Below are 19,692 nucleotides of genomic sequence, written 5' to 3' on the forward strand. Positions count from 1 at the left end.
TTATGTTAGCATGCATGACCAGACCTTTTCAAGCTTAATATGGACATGGTCAATCAAACCACTAGCAACACTTTTTCAAAACTACAAGTCAGCATTCTTGAGTCATTTCTTACCATGAATTGCATATTGAACACAAACCTCCACTCAACCCTCAGTTTTCACATCTCACTTTCCAGAAAAGTGACATCTGAGTGTGATCAAGTACCAAGCTTTTACAGCTGCACACCTCATTTCTCAAATGCAAGGATTTAGCTATGCAACACCTTCCTCTTTACCCATCTAGAAAGCAAGACACTAGAAATCAAACTAATATTCAAACTGTGACATTGGAGCAAAAGTCTTTTAAGAGAAAGGGAGCAGGAGATCACTAATCCATGAAGTGACTGTGTCACAGCAGAGAAGTCAATTCAATTCTAGAAATCAATAGTATCTGAAATGAGGGAAAAATGTTACGAGCTTCCCAACTTTGTTCAACTAGACAGGGAGAATTTGCAGCAAGTTTCCCTAAGGTGATCATACTGAACAGCAATTGGAAGAGCAATACATGAAAAAGTAATGAATGTAAACCCAGTCAAAATTACTATTCATAAAGTTTCTCACTGGTAGGATCTCATTTGAGTTAGCAGCAGCTTGTTTCATGACTGGGTGTCAAAATTCAATTACTTTTTTGTTTCTTGCAAGATCAGTACAAGAGTGTGTCTCAATCAGCTAGTGTTTCCACTTTAAAGCATTTGGATAAGCCTGAACTGACCAGACCCGTAATGAATTGTGTACAAGGAACTTCAGTAATACAAAGACGGCCCTGTGATTTTCTTGTCAAGCAATAGCATTCCTCAGTACCCTCAGATCAAGATATATGCACATTTTCAACCCCTTCCAAGCTAGATTAGCGACAATATGTTCAGTTAGTATACTAATACAAAAAACCTTAACATAGCATTAAGAAAAAAGTCAGCAGAAAGTTTTTCATTTCTTATACTGGATAAAATATGCTTTTGCACCAGCTTTTTAAAAGGAGTTATGAATTACATCTTCAAAGGTAATCAGGTACAGATCTATTTGGATCTAATAAGGCCTGATAATGTTCCTCCGCACATCCCACAAGGATCCCCCTCAGACCTCCCCAGATAAAAGTTTCTAGGTCCATTACTGAAAAAAGACAGTATTAAACAACAGATTAGCTTCCTATATAGAAGAAAAGTCAGTATCTGGAGGTCTTCACTCACACAAATAAACAGCATTTGAAAAAAGTGGGTGGTGACCTTTATCACTTTCCTGTGCTCTGGAAAGTACTGAAGACCTTACACGGGACATGAACAAGTAATTTGAGAGACTTGTTTTTCCCCATAAAATCTGTACCAAAATTCAAATTATCTATAACATTTATTCCCACAACTGAACTTTAAGATGAGCAGCAAACTCCAGTTTAAAGCTACTTTCCTCTTAAATTTTCTATATGGATCTCAAATTTAAAATCTTTAAGTTCCATGTTGACTTTTTAAATACAGATTTAGCTCCCGTTTTGGGGCAGCAACCTCTGTGGTTTCTGTACAAAACAGTTACACAGTCTATATCCAAGAAAACTCAAATAAAACAAAAACCAGAAAAGGAGTTCTTTGTCACTGACCTGCATGTCCCACATGCCAGTACTGGTACCAATGAAGACATACAACTGCCAGGTCTTCAAGTAGCCTCCATATCATTGTAATAATCTATAGTGGGCTTTATTCCCTTCTCCCAAAAGGTGAAAAGGATCATCACAACCACGTTTTCAAGGAAAGGACAAAAAAGAAAAAGGAAAGGGAAGGTAGGAATAAGAGAGAATGGGAAGTCATCCAATCGACTCGGAACACTCTCTCACCTCCCACTACACAGTTACTGTAAATTCAGGGAAGAACAGGCTAATCCAACCACAACTAAAGATTAATTTAGCGTTGCCAGACCAGTGTGCCCCACTCCCAAACAAGACTAAGTTCTCATCAGCAGTCTTCTATTTTTGAGTTTGAAATTTAAATCAATCTTAAAAATACCACAAAGACAACAGCAGCCCTACTGAAGGGCTGCCTCAGTTTTAGTACTTCTAAAATAACTAAACTAAAATAGCAGCAACAATAATTTCAAAGTCATCCTGAAATTTTTGTTTTGTTAGCTAATGCAATAGTGGTATATATTTTTCTCATTTATTAAAAACCATAAACGTTGGTTTTACACAGTTAAGAATTACTGCTATTTTTTGGGACAACCATGCCAGTTGTGTAATGTAAGTCTACTGCAAAAGACTCTTAACTCCATACTAAATTGAAAAAACAATTCTTTCAGCATGCTAAGTAGTTTGGGCACACAGATAAGTAATTCTACTGAAATACAATTTCCTTCATAAATTGCAATTGAATGTTTTTGTTTGCTTTATCGTGAATTCTGAAATGACCTGGAGATGAAAAGCATGAAACCTTCCCCCCCCTTTTTTGGGCTATAAGCAAACACAAAATGCAAGGAGATGAGGTCAGCTATTCCTAACACCTTGAAGAAAAAAAATGTAGCAGAATACCTACACAGAAAGGTAACAGAAGATCTCGCTACAGATAGTTCCTCTATTAAATGCATGTAACATCTGCTTGTTATTTAATCTCATATATTTAAACCAATTTTTATTAAAACTGTTACAAAATGGTGTCTTTAATAAAATTATTCCTGTGATTTGGGTAGGGCTTTTGTTTTTTGGAAATGGAAATTTGGTTAAACTCACAGTGTGCCAATCTAGCTCAACATATTTTAGTGAACAACTCTAAAGGACAATTATTGCATTGCATACTGTCCAATGCATTACATTTTGCACACTGTATTTTTCATACTCAAGCACTAGTTTTATATTCATTATATACATTGTTATTAAAACTATTTTGCTACCAGAAAAAAACAAACACTTGTGCTTGTTTTTTAAATAGTCTAATGCTTTTCTTCTTTCTGAGAAGAAAGGGAAAAAAAAAACCAAGCTATGAAACTAAGTGTAGCTGAAATTAGAGTATGATCTTTCATGACCTTATCAATATAGCTGTCTTGAAAGTCATTAGAAGTAACCTGATGAACACATATCATCAAATAAAGGCAGTAGTTTCAAAATATCATTTTCAGAACCCCTCGCAAGAAATGCAAAGGTAGAGGAAAATTCTCATGTAATCACTGGCATCTAAATTTGGTGATACGAACTGTGCTATACAAGAGGATGGAATGAGACAGGAAAAAAAGAGACTGCCCTTCAGTTGTTATCATTTAGGTGGTCTGAATAGTTTGTTGGCTATGTATTCAATGCAGATTAAGTGGCACACAGGAAACTGGAACTGCTTTACAGAAAGGCAAGGTATGATTTCCTACAGAGCGATTTCTCAACCAACAAGTATAAAAAAACCCCACCTTCAGGAATTAAATATCTAAGTGGCAAGCACCTAAAGTAAGTGTTTGAAAACAGCTATAAATCAATAACTTTGTGAGGGTGGTAGTAAGCTGGTATGTTTCAAAGCATGTAATAATAAAATTCAGGAACAACTTGGGAAAAAACTTCATGATCACAGTGAGAACAATGAACATATTACAAACTCAATTATTTCCATTTATCTGGTGAAGCTGGATAAAATTGAATGATCAGAACTCCCAATGATTCTCCAAATACCATTTTGAAATTACATTAATACAATCTATGATATCAATATTATCATATTTTCATATTACTACACTCTTAAACAAAATAATAGCAATAAAAACAAAGTTTACCAAAATCAGCTGGGTAACTAAGCCTTCAACATCTAATAAACAATACATTAAACAAGAAATAAACAGAAATCATAAGATGAGATGTGCATCAGTGGTCAAATGAATCCAGTGGGGAAAAAAATAATTAAGGAGAAAGAAAGAGGAAGGCTTAACTTAAGAAGGGATAGGGACATCAACCAAACTTACTTCCTGTTCATGAGATGTCTGATTAATGAATGCATGCTTTGTGAAATTCATCTCTTTAACGTCTATCTTCCTAACAACATCATATACTTTTCTGACCTTGAACACCTGACTTCTTGGAGTTTTATTTCCATTGTAGCCCATGTCATTTCCATTACTGGGAGAGGATGGGCCAATGCGAAAGACATGGCAAAATATCCTCACGATCCTTAAGAGACTCTTCATTTGAGCTTCATAATTACTTGACAAGCTGGGGGAAAAAATGGAATATTTAAGTTTCTTTTCCTAGATGAAACAATTTAGTATATTAAGGAGTAAGCAATCTAATGGTCGGGTCTTACACACATGCTGAAAAAAACCCTAAGCTTTAAACCCTAATGAATTTTAACTTTTCTTTCCTGCACCAGCCCCAAACATCAAACATAAGCACTATAATTTTTTACCAAGAGGTACTCAAAATTTTAACAACAAGTGAAATAAGAACAGCAAATTCCAGAACTTGCAAAATACTTCATTACTTTTTACGAATATATACACTTCTTATGAACCACTGGTAAGAAATTCAAGTTCCTACAGTAAGGATCTCCGTTTATGAAGTAAGGATCTCAATGTATGAAATAAATTAGGATATCCAGTTGAAAATGTTTTTCAACCCAGAAAATATAGCATCCAATGGTAAAAGTGTACTGACTAATCAGATATGCTGTCACATCCCATCCTCACCTAGCTACTATCCTAAATGCCCATTAACGACTTCAATTAGACAAGGGATCAGGATGGTAAAGAAGGCACTATTTCTGCTCAAGAGAAACATGATCTAAAAAATACTAAAAGCTTTTTATTTATCCAATAAATATATCAGAAGTTTTATGCCTTCTTATCTGAACTGGCCAACACTAAACTCTGTACCAAACAGTGTAGAATCTGAGGTATTCATGAGTTCATGCACAAGCAGAACATTCTCCATCTAATTCAACCTACTTTTCTTTCCTGAAACCCCGAGCAGCTAAAAATTCTTATCGTGAACACATAATAAAAACTGCAAGAAATTGAAGCTGCTTCTACTGAACTCTACTCACTTAGAAATATTATAGAAGTGAGTACATATTCAATTCTATCCTTAAAGTACTTGCAACTTAAAAGCATGCTTTTATATTTTATTTTTTTATAAGATCAGTATACACCAGAAAACTGACACCTTAGAGGATGCTGTTAACCTCTGATGCAATTACTAATCTATTAATTCACAAATCTGAAATGAAAATTCCCTGACTGGTGGGCCATAATTACATTACTAGAAGCTCTGGTCACAGTCACAAATTAACATTTGGAAAAAAAAATCTTTGCTTGTATACCAAAAGAACCTATGAATAGAAGAAGCCAAGTCAAGAAGCTAACTTAAGTTTTGGAAAAAAACATTTCAGTTGAGGTTTATCATCCCTCAGCAGCAGTGTTTTCCTGATGAAATTCCAGTTTAAATTTCCTGGTCTCCAAGAAGAGGACTTACATAAACAGGAAAACAGTGCTTTCAATAGTTTACTGAAGGTTTTACTAGCATATTTGTGAATGTTCAGCTGGGCCCAATCTGCACCAGCAAGACCAAATCACGTCATACTACAATTTTTTCTTGGAAGGAGGAAATATGCGATGGAGGTAACGCTGACTGAACAGGCTCCTTGCTGATATTCAAGGTGGAAGTCCTCAGGCAGAAGCTTGGTGGCACTCCTGGCTACCTGCCAGAACCGTTACAAAAACCAACTTAAGTGACCTTCAAACTTAACAACCAACAAACCCAACAGTAATAGGCTGTGGGATAGCACCCAGGAAAATAACAGTGATAATACTAGTTCAGCCATGCAAGAGTATCATTATTGAAGGGTTTAATGTACAGAGTGCACTTTACATAGTATTTGTTGAAAGGAGGAGAGAGCAGAAAGAGGGCCAAGCTCAGAGGTTTGTATTCACCAAGTACTACCTTCATCCTCATTATGTTAACAATAAAGCAACTGAGAAATGCTTAGTTGATGTAGAGACTGAAGCCTCTGACAGGGAACAGAATTGGAGAAAAGAGAGAGACAGTTTTTGTGAAACTGTTTCTTGTAATAAAAAAAGAAAATAATTCCATTTCCCTCGTGGCATATTACAAAGTACCAAGTACCAAAGAGAAGTGGGCCAGTAAGAGTCCACAGGACATCTTTAGTACGGGCATCTCTGGAAATGCCTGCCTGTCCAACACAATGCAAAGCTTCCAACTTGTCTTCAGCCTCCACTAGTCAATCTCCATGCAGCAGTACAAGAGTACATATCAGCCCAAATCCAGAGACAGTACAGGCACATAGATACTGTTTCTACAGCCATAACGATGCAACATCAGTACAGAAGAGCAGTAATAGTAATAAATCAAATCTAAACACATAATCAGTTTAATTTATTTCTGAAGATACTAAAATAGAAATAAATACTGCTTCATGTGGGCTAATCCAGCTAGCTACCATGACTCCTGACAATGTCTCCATATAACGCAAGTTTGAAACCCTTTCCTGCAGAATGGTTTTACACTTTATCGCGGCTTATTTGTGGGAAATCTATTGGCTCTAATGAAGCCTGGAGACAAAAGGAATGTGTTACAAGCTAGTCTGATTACATGCCAAAGCTCAACAACAGCTAAACTTCAGAAAGTTATGTTTGCAGCAACAAAATGTCATTAATGTGTCTATGCACTTTAACCCCAAACATTTGAGGGCTTTAAGTCTTTTATGCTCATTCATCGAGACGAACACTCATCAGAACAAGACTGTGATGGAGTCATGAATTTCCCAGCATTGTCTAGGAGTTCTGGCCTGCTATCTACAAGCTCCAGCCAAATTTAACATGACTGATGGGGGTGGGGGGGGAGCACCTATAACTAAGAATATATTATTTAGTATCCATCTAACTGATGGGCTTCCTCATGCCCAAGCCTCAGTTGAAAAGAAGTATTCAAAGTCTTACTGCTCTACAATCTATGCTGACAGTCCTCTCCTGTTACCACACATTCTTAAACCTCTCTTTTCCAAAAAGCCAGCCAGAACATGCTAGCAAGAAACTTCCACTCATGCTTTCAAGGCTCTTAACTTCTTTCAGAAAAGATTTTCTTAGCTTCTAGTAAAGCATAAAGGTCAGAGCAAATTCTGCTAGCTACTGAAAACAGTAAAATGTTAGTGGTGTTCCAACAGACTACAGATGAGGCATTCTGCACAAACTCCCTCAAACAAATGCCACAAAAACTAGGAAAGCATACTAGGAAAATCTGCTTGCCTATTTTATGCAATTCCCCAAGTAGCACTCCTCGTGCTGCTGAAACAGCACACTGGTGGATGAAATTTTTAGTCATATATTTTTAGCCACGGAAGGAAATCAGAGCCAGCAAACATGAGACACGTGTCTGAAGTAACAAAACTTCTCAAACATACAAAGAAAGCATGCAGAAAGAAAAGATGTAGAAGAGAAGAAAAAAGGAGAGAGAAAAAAAAGGAATGATTGATAGTTGGCTAAAAAGCTTCCCTACCTAGAGCTGACATAGCCAAACTAACCAAACAAAAATTACACTTCTCTGCAACTCAAACTTCTAGGACTGGCAGCTATACAAGGACATCAACCTTCTCTTGTTGGTGAGAAGAGACCTTTCTCTCCTGAAGTCCTTTATGAATACAGTGATGTAAACAGGTGCTGTCATACAGCATCAGATTTGAGATCCACCTACTCCAGCATGTGCCCAGCATCAGACAGATTATTAGAACTATTAAGTAGCACTAACTACCAGGTAGCTTATCAACCTACTTATGATCCTCTCACACTTACCTAAGCAGTTTGTGACCATTTGTTGTAGCAACCTCAGCAAGACTTGTTAGGATTTTAAGATACTGGCTTTCACTCTGCTGAGACAAGTGTTCCAGAACTTGCCGCAACTGATTAGAACAAAAGAAATTGCATAGTGGCATTGAGCACCAGACCAACATTTAATTTATAACATTACCACCCAAGCATTAACATCCAGCAATATTAACATACATCTATATTGTCCAGTGTCTAATCTAACCTCAGTTAATGTCTCATTATCGTTTACAAAGATTACTGAAAAGATATACATTCTAGTGTCAATGTATGTACTACAAGATATATAATATTATAGAATGCTATGAATGCTGAATGCTTAACCATGTATTATTAATTCATAAGAACAAGTTATTTTCCATCTGAAAAATGAGTGGGATTCACTTCCAACTTCTGAAAGCTAAGAGCATATTTTGAGTTTCATAATTCATAATTTGTCTCCTCAGTTCATTCCTCGGTTTATGACGCAGTATAAAAGAACGTTGGATCCTACAGTTTGCTCTCGTTACCTTCATTTTTGCTCAAGATACTGAATGTCCTTCCTTGGATAAGTCATACCCTGCTAATCAATAATTGTTATGATTACCCTCTTCTCAAAATTGCCCTTTTCTGGCTAATACCATCATTTGGCTCACAAAAACTAGATGCTGCAAATGCCCAGACACTGCCCTGTCTTCAGCTCCTCTGTTCTACACTTTACTCTAGCCTAGACTTTTTTTTTCCCCCCCCTCAGATAAATTAACTCTTCAGTGGCACTGCTCTTCACGTATTCCTATTGTATCCTCATTTACTCCCTTCTCTCTCACTTTCAGAAAGTTCAGTAATACTTCTCACAGAACTGTAGAAAGGTGGAATTTTTGAAAAGGAATCTCACAAAGGTAATCTAGTCCTACATTCTGCCCCAAGGCAAGGCCACTTGTATCTGCGATCCAAATTGGGCAAGCCAATTTGCCTGCCTAGTTTTTAGATGTCTTCTACTCTGGAAGCCCTGCAGCTGCAGCTTCACTAAGTGATCTCTTCTAATACTTCACTGTCTTTGACCATGTGAAAGTTTTTTTTCAGGGTTCAGTTGAATCTCTAGCTACAGTTCTATGGGAATACTCTTCTCCCTGTAGTCTGTCAATAATTTTTCCAGTTTGTCAAGAACATTTAAAATGTAAATCCTGACTTCTAGCATACCTCCAGTCTCTTCACGTCATCACTTTGAGATAACGTGAACTGGTCATTATCTAAGACTTTGGGCAGAACAGCTAAGACCTGGCCATAGAAAACCATATTTAAAATATCCTTCCATTCTGGCAATAAATCATAACTATACCATGTATTATCTAATATATTTTGCACACTCTCTCATTCAGATCTTGGTTTTGCACACACCTCAACAATTACTCAGACAAAACATTCATTCTTCTTGTTTATTGCCTTCACTTCTACAATATACAACAGTATGCTTTGCCATGTAGGTCTTTTTTGTTCCCTGGTTTTAGTTCTTTCTCTTTCATTTGAAAGATCTACACCATCTCCCCATGTTTCTAAAATATACACTTTGAGAATTCTCACCCGTCATTTTATTTTGTAAAACTCAACCTTGTCTCAGAAATTTAAACAGTTTCTGTACAGACTTATAAATCCTCAGTCTTGCAGTGGAAGTAATGGGCTTACAGAGAACAATAAAAACTTCAAAAATCTAGCAAACCAAGTTCAGTGAAGTGGCAGCCAATACCTTACTAAACCTATTCTTTTTCCTTTTTTTTTTCATTTACAGTCTGTAAGATTGTTTGCAGTTACTTTCAAGCAAACACTATATTAAAAAACACACAGCTAGCTGGATTTGGAAGGGGGAAAAGCACCCTATGCTTCCTAACCACTACACAATCAAGAAACAAAAATTATTTTCCTTGCTCTTCCTTTGCTTTAGACTGCACTACCTCACAATAATAAAAGAAACAAGGTCTAGAAGAACCACTGAAAAAGGAACGGAATAGTTTCATCTATAGCAATAATAATCAAATGAAATTGCAGCTGCAATCTTTTACACTCTCATTGTACAAGGTAAATTGATACAGATGAGTGCTCATACTCCAAATGTTCAAGTTCATTCTAGATGATTCAAGCCTCAAGACACATCCTAGAACGGTATCTGGAGATAACCACTAAATGAAGAAAAACAGGCCCCATGACACAAAGTAATTCTATATACAGAATGCTCTACCAGCACCTTCATATTGAAGCTTGCAATGAGTCTGCTCTTTCAATTCTTACACTGTATAGATCACTTTGCCAAATATGCAAAGTTAGAGCAATAAATTAAAATAGAATCTATGTTTAATCCCAAATTCTTGTCTTTAAAACTATGTGAAACTGTACGTTTTCCATGGCAGAAAAAAAATGTACATAGGGGTCAACTACTGTGGCGCTGTCAACTGCTGGTAGTGTCTTCTAAGCAGGACACTCAATATTAAGCAGTCAGATCTCCACAACACAGACAGATCGGTAACTATAAAACACATAATACTGTATTACCATGTTTTCACGTAGATCTTCATTCTGTGTCATTTGGATTATTGTCTGAAAAAGTCGAGGATGATATTGTATTAAGACTTCACAAGTCTCTCCATACCCACCCTAAAAAGCAATAGTTCAAAAAACATTTTAATTAAAAGAAACATTAGAATTGGGTTTTATACTTCTATAGGCATTAAAACCTATTAAAGATTACAAATATATTTTTTTAATGCAGAATGGAGAAATCCAATCCCAAGATAAACTGAAATTCAATAATGTATCAAGGTTAGATACAAAACATTCAGGAGACAATGGAATCAAATTCTTTTGGTATATTGACTCACATATATCTGCTCCCTTTCTTCTTTTTTTTTTTGAAACACTTTCCTATTTAGAAAGACGAAGTTACATTTGAACAACACTTCCCTCAACAATTTAAGAGGGAATTTAAGAGATTAAAACCAGTGCAATATTTAGCTTCTCTTTCTATTGCTGATGGATGACACATGTCTATCTAATTACACCCAGAATCTAATCCTTCAAAACAAATATTTTCCTAAAGGTTCGTTAAAATTGGCAGTCGATGTCAAGGACAACAAGAAAGGCTTTTTCAAATACATCAGCAGCAAAAGGAAGACCAGGGAAAATGTGGGCCCACTGCTGAATGAGGTGGGTGCCTTGGTGATGGAGGATACAAAGAAAGCAGAGGTACTGAATGCCGTCTTTACTTGAGTCTTTACTGCTAAGGTCAGCCCTCAGGAAACCCAGACCCTGGAGACAGGAAAGAAAGTCTTGCAAAAGGAAGATCTTCCCTTGGTCGAGGAGGATTGGGTTAGAGAACATCTAGGCAAGCCCAACATCCACCAATCCATGGGCACTGATGGGATGCACCCACAAGTGCTCAGGGAGCTGACAGATGCTATTGCTAGGCCCCTCTCAACCATCTTTGAAAGGTCATGGAGAACAGGAGAGGTGCCTGAGGACTGGAGGAAAGCCAATGTCACTCTGGTCTTCAAAAAGAAGGATGACCCAGAAAACTACAGGCCAGTCAGCCTCACCTCCATCCCTGGAAAGATGATGGAGCAACTTAATCTGGGAGTCATCAATAAGCATGTGGAGGAGAAGATTTTCAGGAGTGGGCAACATGGATCCACCAAGAGGAAATCAGGCCTGACCAATCCGATAGCCTTCTATGATGGCATGACGAGCCAGGTGGATGAAGGGAGAGCAGCGGATGTTGTATACCTTTACTTCAGCAAGGCTTTTGACACAATCTCTCATAAGGCACAAGCCTGACTTGTTAAAGGAAGAAAGAGGATAAACTCATGAAAGAGTTATTTAAAATTAATACACAAATACGATTCCACTTGTGCCTTAGATCAACAGCTCAGACTTCACAACTCAGAAAAATGGTTTTTGGAAAGAACAAAACTTGAATTTGTGGTTTATTTGTATCAACTCTTATTCAACACAGTTGCATTTTTAAGCAGGCACCTAACACATGAATATACATGAAATTCTACATTGGCAAGATGACCGTGTAACATATTAAATGCTGCAACTCTAGAGGCTCCTTCTCTTTGCATGACAGTTCATAACCTGCTTCAATGATAATAAATTATTTTAATTGTTCCTGCTACCAAGAACTTAAGTATTAAAATTGAAACAACCCAGAATCCACAAGAATTAAAGTCAGCTCTTCAAAATCAAGGTAATACCATGTTGACAAGAACTATACAAATCTATAATTTCAATCTTCTAAAAACACGTACCTACTCTGAAAAGCAAACCTGCAAGCAAAGAATAAAACACTTGATGTAAAAGGAAAGAAAATGTTTTGTTTTCTCCTTTTTTTATTTAGTATCATAAGCTTGTAAACTAGATGATCTTGAACACAGTGCAATCATCGCTACAAAACAGCAAACGCCAGGTGTTACTACTCACACCTAAAAAAAAGTTGACAGAATTTTGATGTATAAAGTGGTGCCCTAGAGATCAGAAAACTGGAGACTGAAGCAGACAATTGAAACAGTAATCATAAAAACAAAGACTCGTACCATGAAGTACACACTGGTATACTTTCTTACAGGCCTGTGGCTACAGGAAGCCTCAAAAGTGAATAGACTTCATGTGGTTTTATGGTAATGGTAAGTCATTCTGCCATAATAAAGAGAAAAATCTAACTCTGAGGTTCGAGTCAGTAGTGAGACAGTATAGTGACCTGGCACTTCTGTGCAACTGGAGCTGAGGACTTATTAGGATTTCTTATATCCAAAAAGAAATGCTGTAAGTAAACTAACTTTGTCAAGACCTTCCACAGGTAGTCTATGAAATAAGTTTTTACAAAGTTAAACATTCCAAAAATATCCCATGGGTACGGAAGACAGCAGTCTCTACCACAAACACACAGCTACTTCAACTGCAAGTCTCAGGCACATGAGGAATCTTCAGAAATCAAATAACTTGATATTATTTTAATCTGTTAGTACAACAAAAGATTTGAACATTTCAACTTTATCCTGTCAAACTAATGACATGTGCCAGGGTACTATGATGTCCACTAAGTGCAGTGATTTTTTTTTTTCAGTCTCCAGTTTATAGTTTTCTAGTCTGCTGATTACTAGAAAAGGTTCAAAAGCTTCCATTCATTCATTACATGTTATTTACACACTGATCTTAAATGCTTTTCTGTAGGATCAATTTAAGCGTTCACAAACCAAGACAAGACACCCGAGCATGCACTACAAACAATATTTGGTATTAAGCAAAAAAGATTGGTTTGCATAGCAGTTGAAAATCTTAAGATTTTTGTTCCTTGTTCATCATCCAGATACAGTATTCGTAATACCTTTGAAAAATAAGAGTCATCACCATGTAAGTTTTGTTTGTTTTATTAGTAATATCTCTTCAAGAGAAAAAAAATATATTAGTTGAGATGAACAAAAATCACTCCTTTCTGTATGCCTTTACCTCTTACTTGTTAAGAGTTAAGCACCTAAACAGAGTCTATTACCATTAGATCAAGGATTCCCAAACTTTCTATTCAAATGTAGTTCTGCAAACTCTTTGTTTCTCATGAGCTCCCGCCTTGCAAAGTCTTTAGTGGGATCTCACTGACATCTTTAAAGACTTTTGCAAAGGGTATAAATTGGGAACCTGCCAAAAAATTATTTGCAATTTAATTGCAAAAAGATTATTTTTGCATTTCTGTTTTGCCAAAGGACTACCATCTTTCGTAGGCCTTAAAACTAAAAAGATAGCACTGATCAGATGACACTGTAATAAGCAATAGAAGTCCACAGAAGAAGAGTGTTGTTAATTCAATACCTGTACACAGAGATCCAGTGGAGTAATACCATTTTTGTCTGGTAAATATTTGGCTCCTCTCATCAAAAGAATTTGTGCAGTGTCTCTCTGACCATGGCTATTCAAAGGAAGAGAAGAGAGTTAATACAGCACTTATGCTCCACTATGAGTGATAGACCTGGCTTTATTGTATCTAACAAACAAAACCAACATAAGCTTGAGAAAACAAATAGCTATGGTATGAAACTAAGCAGAAACACAGGATCAAAGATAATGCCACTTATATTCTTCTACTACCTTTCAAGCCACTGCAGAAGCACAGTGTAAAATTAGGTATGGCCCATTTATCAAGTCAGTCACCCTCATCATTCAACAATAATTCATCTTAGCCTAGCCTCATAAATTATTTATATCCCTCAATACCTAGAGCACGTATTTTCCAAAACCCTTTTTTCTGAAGAAAATGAGAAACTGGGCACTAGTGATTAGATGCAGACTTCATTAAAAACACACGGAAAGACTAGCTGACTATTGCTTTCCTTGATATTTGGTGCATATACCGACAAATGTTAATACAGAAGTATCTAAAGGGTAAAATGAAAGTCTGATACAAAAGACATAGCAATTAAGGTTACAGATACAAGTTTTTCAACAAAGTTTTAGATTGCAAGCTAGTTTGCACTGCGCCCCTTACACAAATTAATATGAATATTTGCTGTCCTGGAACACACCAAGGCTGCCTGCACTAACAGTTCAGGAAGGACAGAGGAAAAGTGACAATTAACAGCTGAGGGGCAAGATGCAGCTTCTGGTCTCTCAATAGTTCCCAGCTGAGTTTTCCTCATCCATGTCCCCCCAGCCCAGGAAACAAACAGTTAATCTAATGTACCAGACTTTGCCCCAATGCAAATTCAGCTACCAGATCTCAGAAAGGAACTGAGACTAAGGTCTACTTGAAGCACCTCTTCACTATAATTCTCTAGACTAAGTGCACAACCCAACGCCTTCAAAAAACAGGTGTTAGACTCAGACTTTGAGCACAGATACCCTGTCTCCAGCCATCATCAGCCACTGCTACCACATCATGCTCTCCCTGTCACCCGGGTCCTAACCCTTTCTTCCCGGGTGGCAGCAGTACCACCAACTGGCACTTCTGAGATGTTAACGTCCACTACGCATCCTGTTCATCCTATCTTTCCCGCTGCTCCAACAGCTCATTTCTAAAAGAACACCACCACTGTACTTGCGATGCATTCCTTTCTCACGAAAACCTCCAAGCCAAGGCAAGTTGCTTACTTCTTTTAAAGTGGATGCCAATGCCAGTCCCTAAATCAAGCGTCAAGGCATTCAATTGGCTAGCCGCTATTTATTCTACACTTCCCTCCTTAAATGCCAAGAGTCAGCGTACACTAACTCTAGAGACTGGGGCTCCCACAACCTAATTCTTGGCAGGTTACCAGGTCAGCCCATTTCTCCTTTTGTTTATATTAACATTTAATCATAGGTGAACTATTTAACCAAAGCACAGGTATTGTAAAATTGTAAATGTTCTAACAAATAGCAGAAATGCTCCAATTAAAATAAAAAGTCATTTATCATATGTGATTAGTTTTGAAGTGAAACTAAACTGAACAGAACTGATCAAAGCAAGAATATAATTTCAATCCAACATTAATGCATACATGCACATTTCACATACACTATAATACCATAATGTACATTAAAGAATAGTCAAAATTGCCTTATAAAAGGCTGCATTTTTAGAAACTGATGAGCGTAGCAGTCACTAGCTTACGCTTACTTCTCAACATACGGATCTTCCCACAAAAGAAAAAAATTTAGATAGTATCTTTAAAATGGCAGGAAAGTGATCTGCCTGGCAGACTTGTATTTACAAATGACCTAGAAAGGAAGAGGCAGGAATGTTACCATTACTTAACCATCCCCAAGAGCTACATGTGAAGAATACTGACTCACTATAAAGAGCCACTCAAATTCTTACCATAAAATACACTGGGTTTAAATAGCCATAGAAGAGAGGAAAATATTACTCAAAATAAACTAAGTTGGTAAGTCTCATTTTTTCAGAAAAAGGTTCAGCAGTCATTGATTTATGACTCATGCTAGAACATGCACGGCTATGTGTTTAACACGTCTGTTAGAAAGAGGTGCATAAGCCTGCAGTACTAAGAAAAGTATTTAGATGAGACGCTAAACTACATTCAAACATGAGGCAAGATTAAATACCAATCAGCTTTTATGTTTCCTAATTTTTATGCTTTCTAGTAATTCTTATTGCGGAAGAAAAAAAAATCCATTTCACTGTTAGCGCAGTATTCAAAAGTTAAGAATAAATACCTGCAAGCAAAATAGAGTGGAGTTGCCCCTGACACATTTGGCCTGTTTATATCTGCACCACTGTCTAGCAAACACTGCACCGTCTAGAATAGAAGAAAATACCAGCATTAGAAAGACAGCAACAAAAAAGTCTATTGGCTTGCAACTATTTAGTGCCATGCATGTCTAATTACACTGAAGGATTTAATTTTCAGTAATGAATCTCAAAACCAGAATTCCTAAACACTAGATGGAAAATCATGGCTGTCAGAGCTCATAAAGCTTCCTTTGAACTTCGCATTTTAATAACAATGCTTTTATTGAACTTCAGCTAATCCCAAAGACCCCTGACCCCTGAAACTACAAGCCATTTAAAAAGGAAAACAACACTTTTTAGAGAAGTAAACTTCAGGTTAGTGACAGCCATGAACAGCCTTATCACAAGCTGAAGTTTTAAACACACACTAAAATAGAAGAAACAAGTAAGCAAATTCTAAAATATTAAAACGAGCAGACTCTCAAACAACTTTGGCTATATTTCAAGCACAAAGTAGGTAAGTCTACAGGTTACAGTTTCCCTCTATTCATTTTTTATTCACAGTAAATTAAGATCATTTCAGATTTAAAAAGCACATAATAGCTGGTACAATTATGAATCAAACACATTCTAAAAAGTAAGGAAGAACATTTTCAAGTGTTTAACATTACATCAAAACCTGTAATCAACAAGCTAATAATAGTATTACAGAACAGCTGAATAGTACACAGTAAGTCACTTAAACTCCCATAAACACCAAGATCAATCATCTCCACAAGAGTAAATTACTTATTCCCGTGGAAGTGTACGCAGTCGATACTAAGACAAGCAACAGAATTCTCCTGAAGTTTATAAAAAACATCACACAATTCTTTACAAATCTAATGTGTTAATAAAATTTAGAAACTTACTGTCTTGTGTCCGTTTTGACAAGCTACATGAAGGGCTGTCTGTCCCATTGCATCTTCAACATCTACATTACTGACATGCTGAACAAGATCATGAAGCAATTCTGTTCGTCCATTGACAGCCAACCAATGAATCTAAGTACAAAATGGTATGTTTCCTTTAGCAATGATTAAAGCATTTCATAAATATGATTTTAAACCTGACTATTGTCAACATTTTCACAAAAAGAAGCTTTGAACAATACTATCAGATGCCTAGGAACTTTGATCACATCTTTCGATCCTTAAGGGCACTAGACATACAGCAGTTTTATTTATTTACATGTAAGATGGCAGAAGCTTCAGAAATGAGAATCTTCAAATTCTTCACTCGTTTTAAGAGCATAATGAGAATCAATAGCACTTACTGCAGTCAAGCCTTCATTATTACAAATGTTGACATCTGCACTGTATTCCAACAGCTTGCTCATACATTTCTTCTGGCTATAAACAAAAGAATACATTAAAACCCAGCCAGGGAAAATCATTTACGAAGATTTATCTTCTTAGAGTTCCACTCACTCTAATTCATCATTGTACAAACCATAGGAGGTAGTTTTACTTTATAAGGAGTATGGTAGTGAGCATGTGAAAAAGAAGTGATCATCAGTAGCACCAGAGATCATACAGTGCAAGTGTAGCATATGACAGCACAGGGCTGAAAACATAGTTGTGTAACTGAATGTTTTTGTGGAAAGCGTAGAAGTATTTAACCACCACTCTAACTGCTTCAGCTCAGCATGAACTACACTGTCAAGACAAGAAGATAGAGTTCAGCTAATGGAAATCCATGAAGTTCATCATTGTCTGTACACTTCAGTGAACACATTTACAGTACACCACTAAATCATTAGTTAATGAGACACTCATTGTAACACTATGTAAATCTTTGGCAAGTATAACAACTGCCTTAACGAAACTAGAGGTGTTTTTCCTACTTCATGTTTTGTTTGGTCTTTTAGCACTCTCTAACACTGTAAGTGCTTTACCCTTAAGAGTTTATTCTTACTTTTCCTTCTTATTTGGTGCCTCTCGCACCTTTCTCATGCCTCCTTTCCACATAACTGTCTCCTGTGTGTATTTCTGCGTTTCATCATGTACCACTTGGCTACTTCTTTCTCTTTTCTCCTACAAATACTCCTTCCACATATCTAAAGGCCACTAAACACTACCCCCTCCTCATTCGAAGTACCAGCTGCAATACAATTCAGTTACTGTAACACATACCTGCTCTAAAAAGACATTATCATTATCAGCTGTGTGTTTCCACATACTACAAATCAAGAAATAAGATCTTAAAAGATCTTAAAGAGGTGCTTGCTCACTGCTTTCATTTTTATTTCCCCCCCCGCAATATTTTGCAGGCAAACTTTGTATTCCCTTCTTTTAGTAAGAATTGAGAAAAATCTGAACCCTTTCAAACCCTCCAGTGTCCTCTTGGAAATCTTTTCTTACTTAGCTAATTGGAAGGCAAATGCATCCCTTCTTCAATCACTGTTGTAAGAATCATTAATCTCCTGCTTAACAGAAAACACTAAAATGACTGGCACTAAAACTGGCACTTCGGACATAACTTCCTATTTATATAAAATTATTTTCTGAATATTCAAAGTATGGATTTAAACCTCCACATTCCCTCTAAGCGTGCCATCCCTATTTTCAAAAGTGAAACTATGCAAAAATATTACAGAACGTGTCAGCTCAAGTGCATTATCACAAAACCTTTTTAAGAGTTTTAGAAACTTTTTTCTTACCCATTCCTTGCTGCTAAATGGAGAGGTGTGCATCCTGAAATGTCCTGATAGTTTGGATTTGCCCCTTTTTTTAATAATAGAACAAGGCATTCAACTGATCCACAGCTAAGAACAAAATAAGGAAGGGAAAAACTGTAACAAAAATATTTACAAATGAAATCTATATTGACATAAAGACAACAGCAATACTATGTACAGATTACATTCAGTAGAAAATCTTAGCACAAAACTGTTTTTACACTCTCATAGTTGAAGCTACACAAAGCTAAAGGAAAGACACTTAAATGCAGTGAGAACTAACTAATGAATAGGTGCTAGCCTTCTACGTGATTATAGTGACTTTAAATCCCAACAGTGAATCTTTACTGCCAATTGTTTAAAATGTTTTGCTTACTATTTCCTCTCACTTCCCTCAGCTTTAATATATTCACAGGACTGAGTTTTCCATTAAATAACAATTCCACTATTTATTTTTTTGTTACACTTCAGTGTCTGGAAGTTACGTTTTAAATTTTAAGTATTAGAAAAATTCTAAAACTCATACAAGTATTTCTTTGCTATTTGTTTTTATTCTAACTCCCTTTTAATTTTCATAATATAGTGGCTTTTGAGGATAATCAATGTCACCAAGAACACAGAAACTGTGCATTGTATGTTTATCTTACTCCTGAACTCTTCAAGAGGAAAAGTTGACTGGGAGGATAAACATATAGTATTTTTGTATCCATCACAACCAGCTTATCCATTGTTACTAGTCTTCATGATGACAGAACTGCTACACAACACCCCAAAGAAACTGAAGGCTAGCTCTACAATAAGTTGGAAAAACAACACCTTGACAACCTCTTAATGACACCACACCTTGCCAAGATAAAAGAGAATCCAGAAATTAAGTGTAACAATTTCATGGGGTTTATGATCAATAAATACAGCTTTTCAAAGATACTTCTAAGAAGTATGCTAAGAATTTGCTTGCATTTTT

The 19,692-nt window shown here is 36.4% G+C and overlaps 1 protein-coding gene across 3 annotated transcripts in view; it reads right to left on the minus strand.

The window, feature by feature from the left end:
- Window positions 1–19,692, minus strand: part of HACE1 (HECT domain and ankyrin repeat containing E3 ubiquitin protein ligase 1) — a 52,150-nt gene that overhangs the window by 25,520 nt on the left and 6,938 nt on the right. For 2 of the 3 annotated variants that reach the window (XM_075747794.1, XM_075747792.1), the window contains exons 4-11: window positions 18,711–18,815; window positions 17,325–17,400; window positions 16,921–17,052; window positions 15,994–16,076; window positions 13,657–13,753; window positions 10,348–10,449; window positions 7,792–7,898; window positions 3,955–4,201 (exon numbers count right to left, since the gene is read on the minus strand). In XM_075747794.1, the coding sequence (XP_075603909.1) occupies window positions 3,955–4,201; window positions 7,792–7,898; window positions 10,348–10,449; window positions 13,657–13,753; window positions 15,994–16,076; window positions 16,921–17,052; window positions 17,325–17,387 (831 nt within the window). In that variant the 5' untranslated portion in view covers window positions 17,388–17,400; window positions 18,711–18,815. The remainder of the gene's footprint in view (window positions 1–3,954; window positions 4,202–7,791; window positions 7,899–10,347; window positions 10,450–13,656; window positions 13,754–15,993; window positions 16,077–16,920; window positions 17,053–17,324; window positions 17,401–18,710; window positions 18,816–19,692) is intronic. The other variant, XM_075747793.1, reaches the window with a different exon arrangement.

The sequence above is a fragment of the Balearica regulorum genome, chromosome 3 (genome assembly GCF_011004875.1).
Source record: "Balearica regulorum gibbericeps isolate bBalReg1 chromosome 3, bBalReg1.pri, whole genome shotgun sequence".
Classification (NCBI taxonomy): domain Eukaryota; kingdom Metazoa; phylum Chordata; class Aves; order Gruiformes; family Gruidae; genus Balearica; species Balearica regulorum.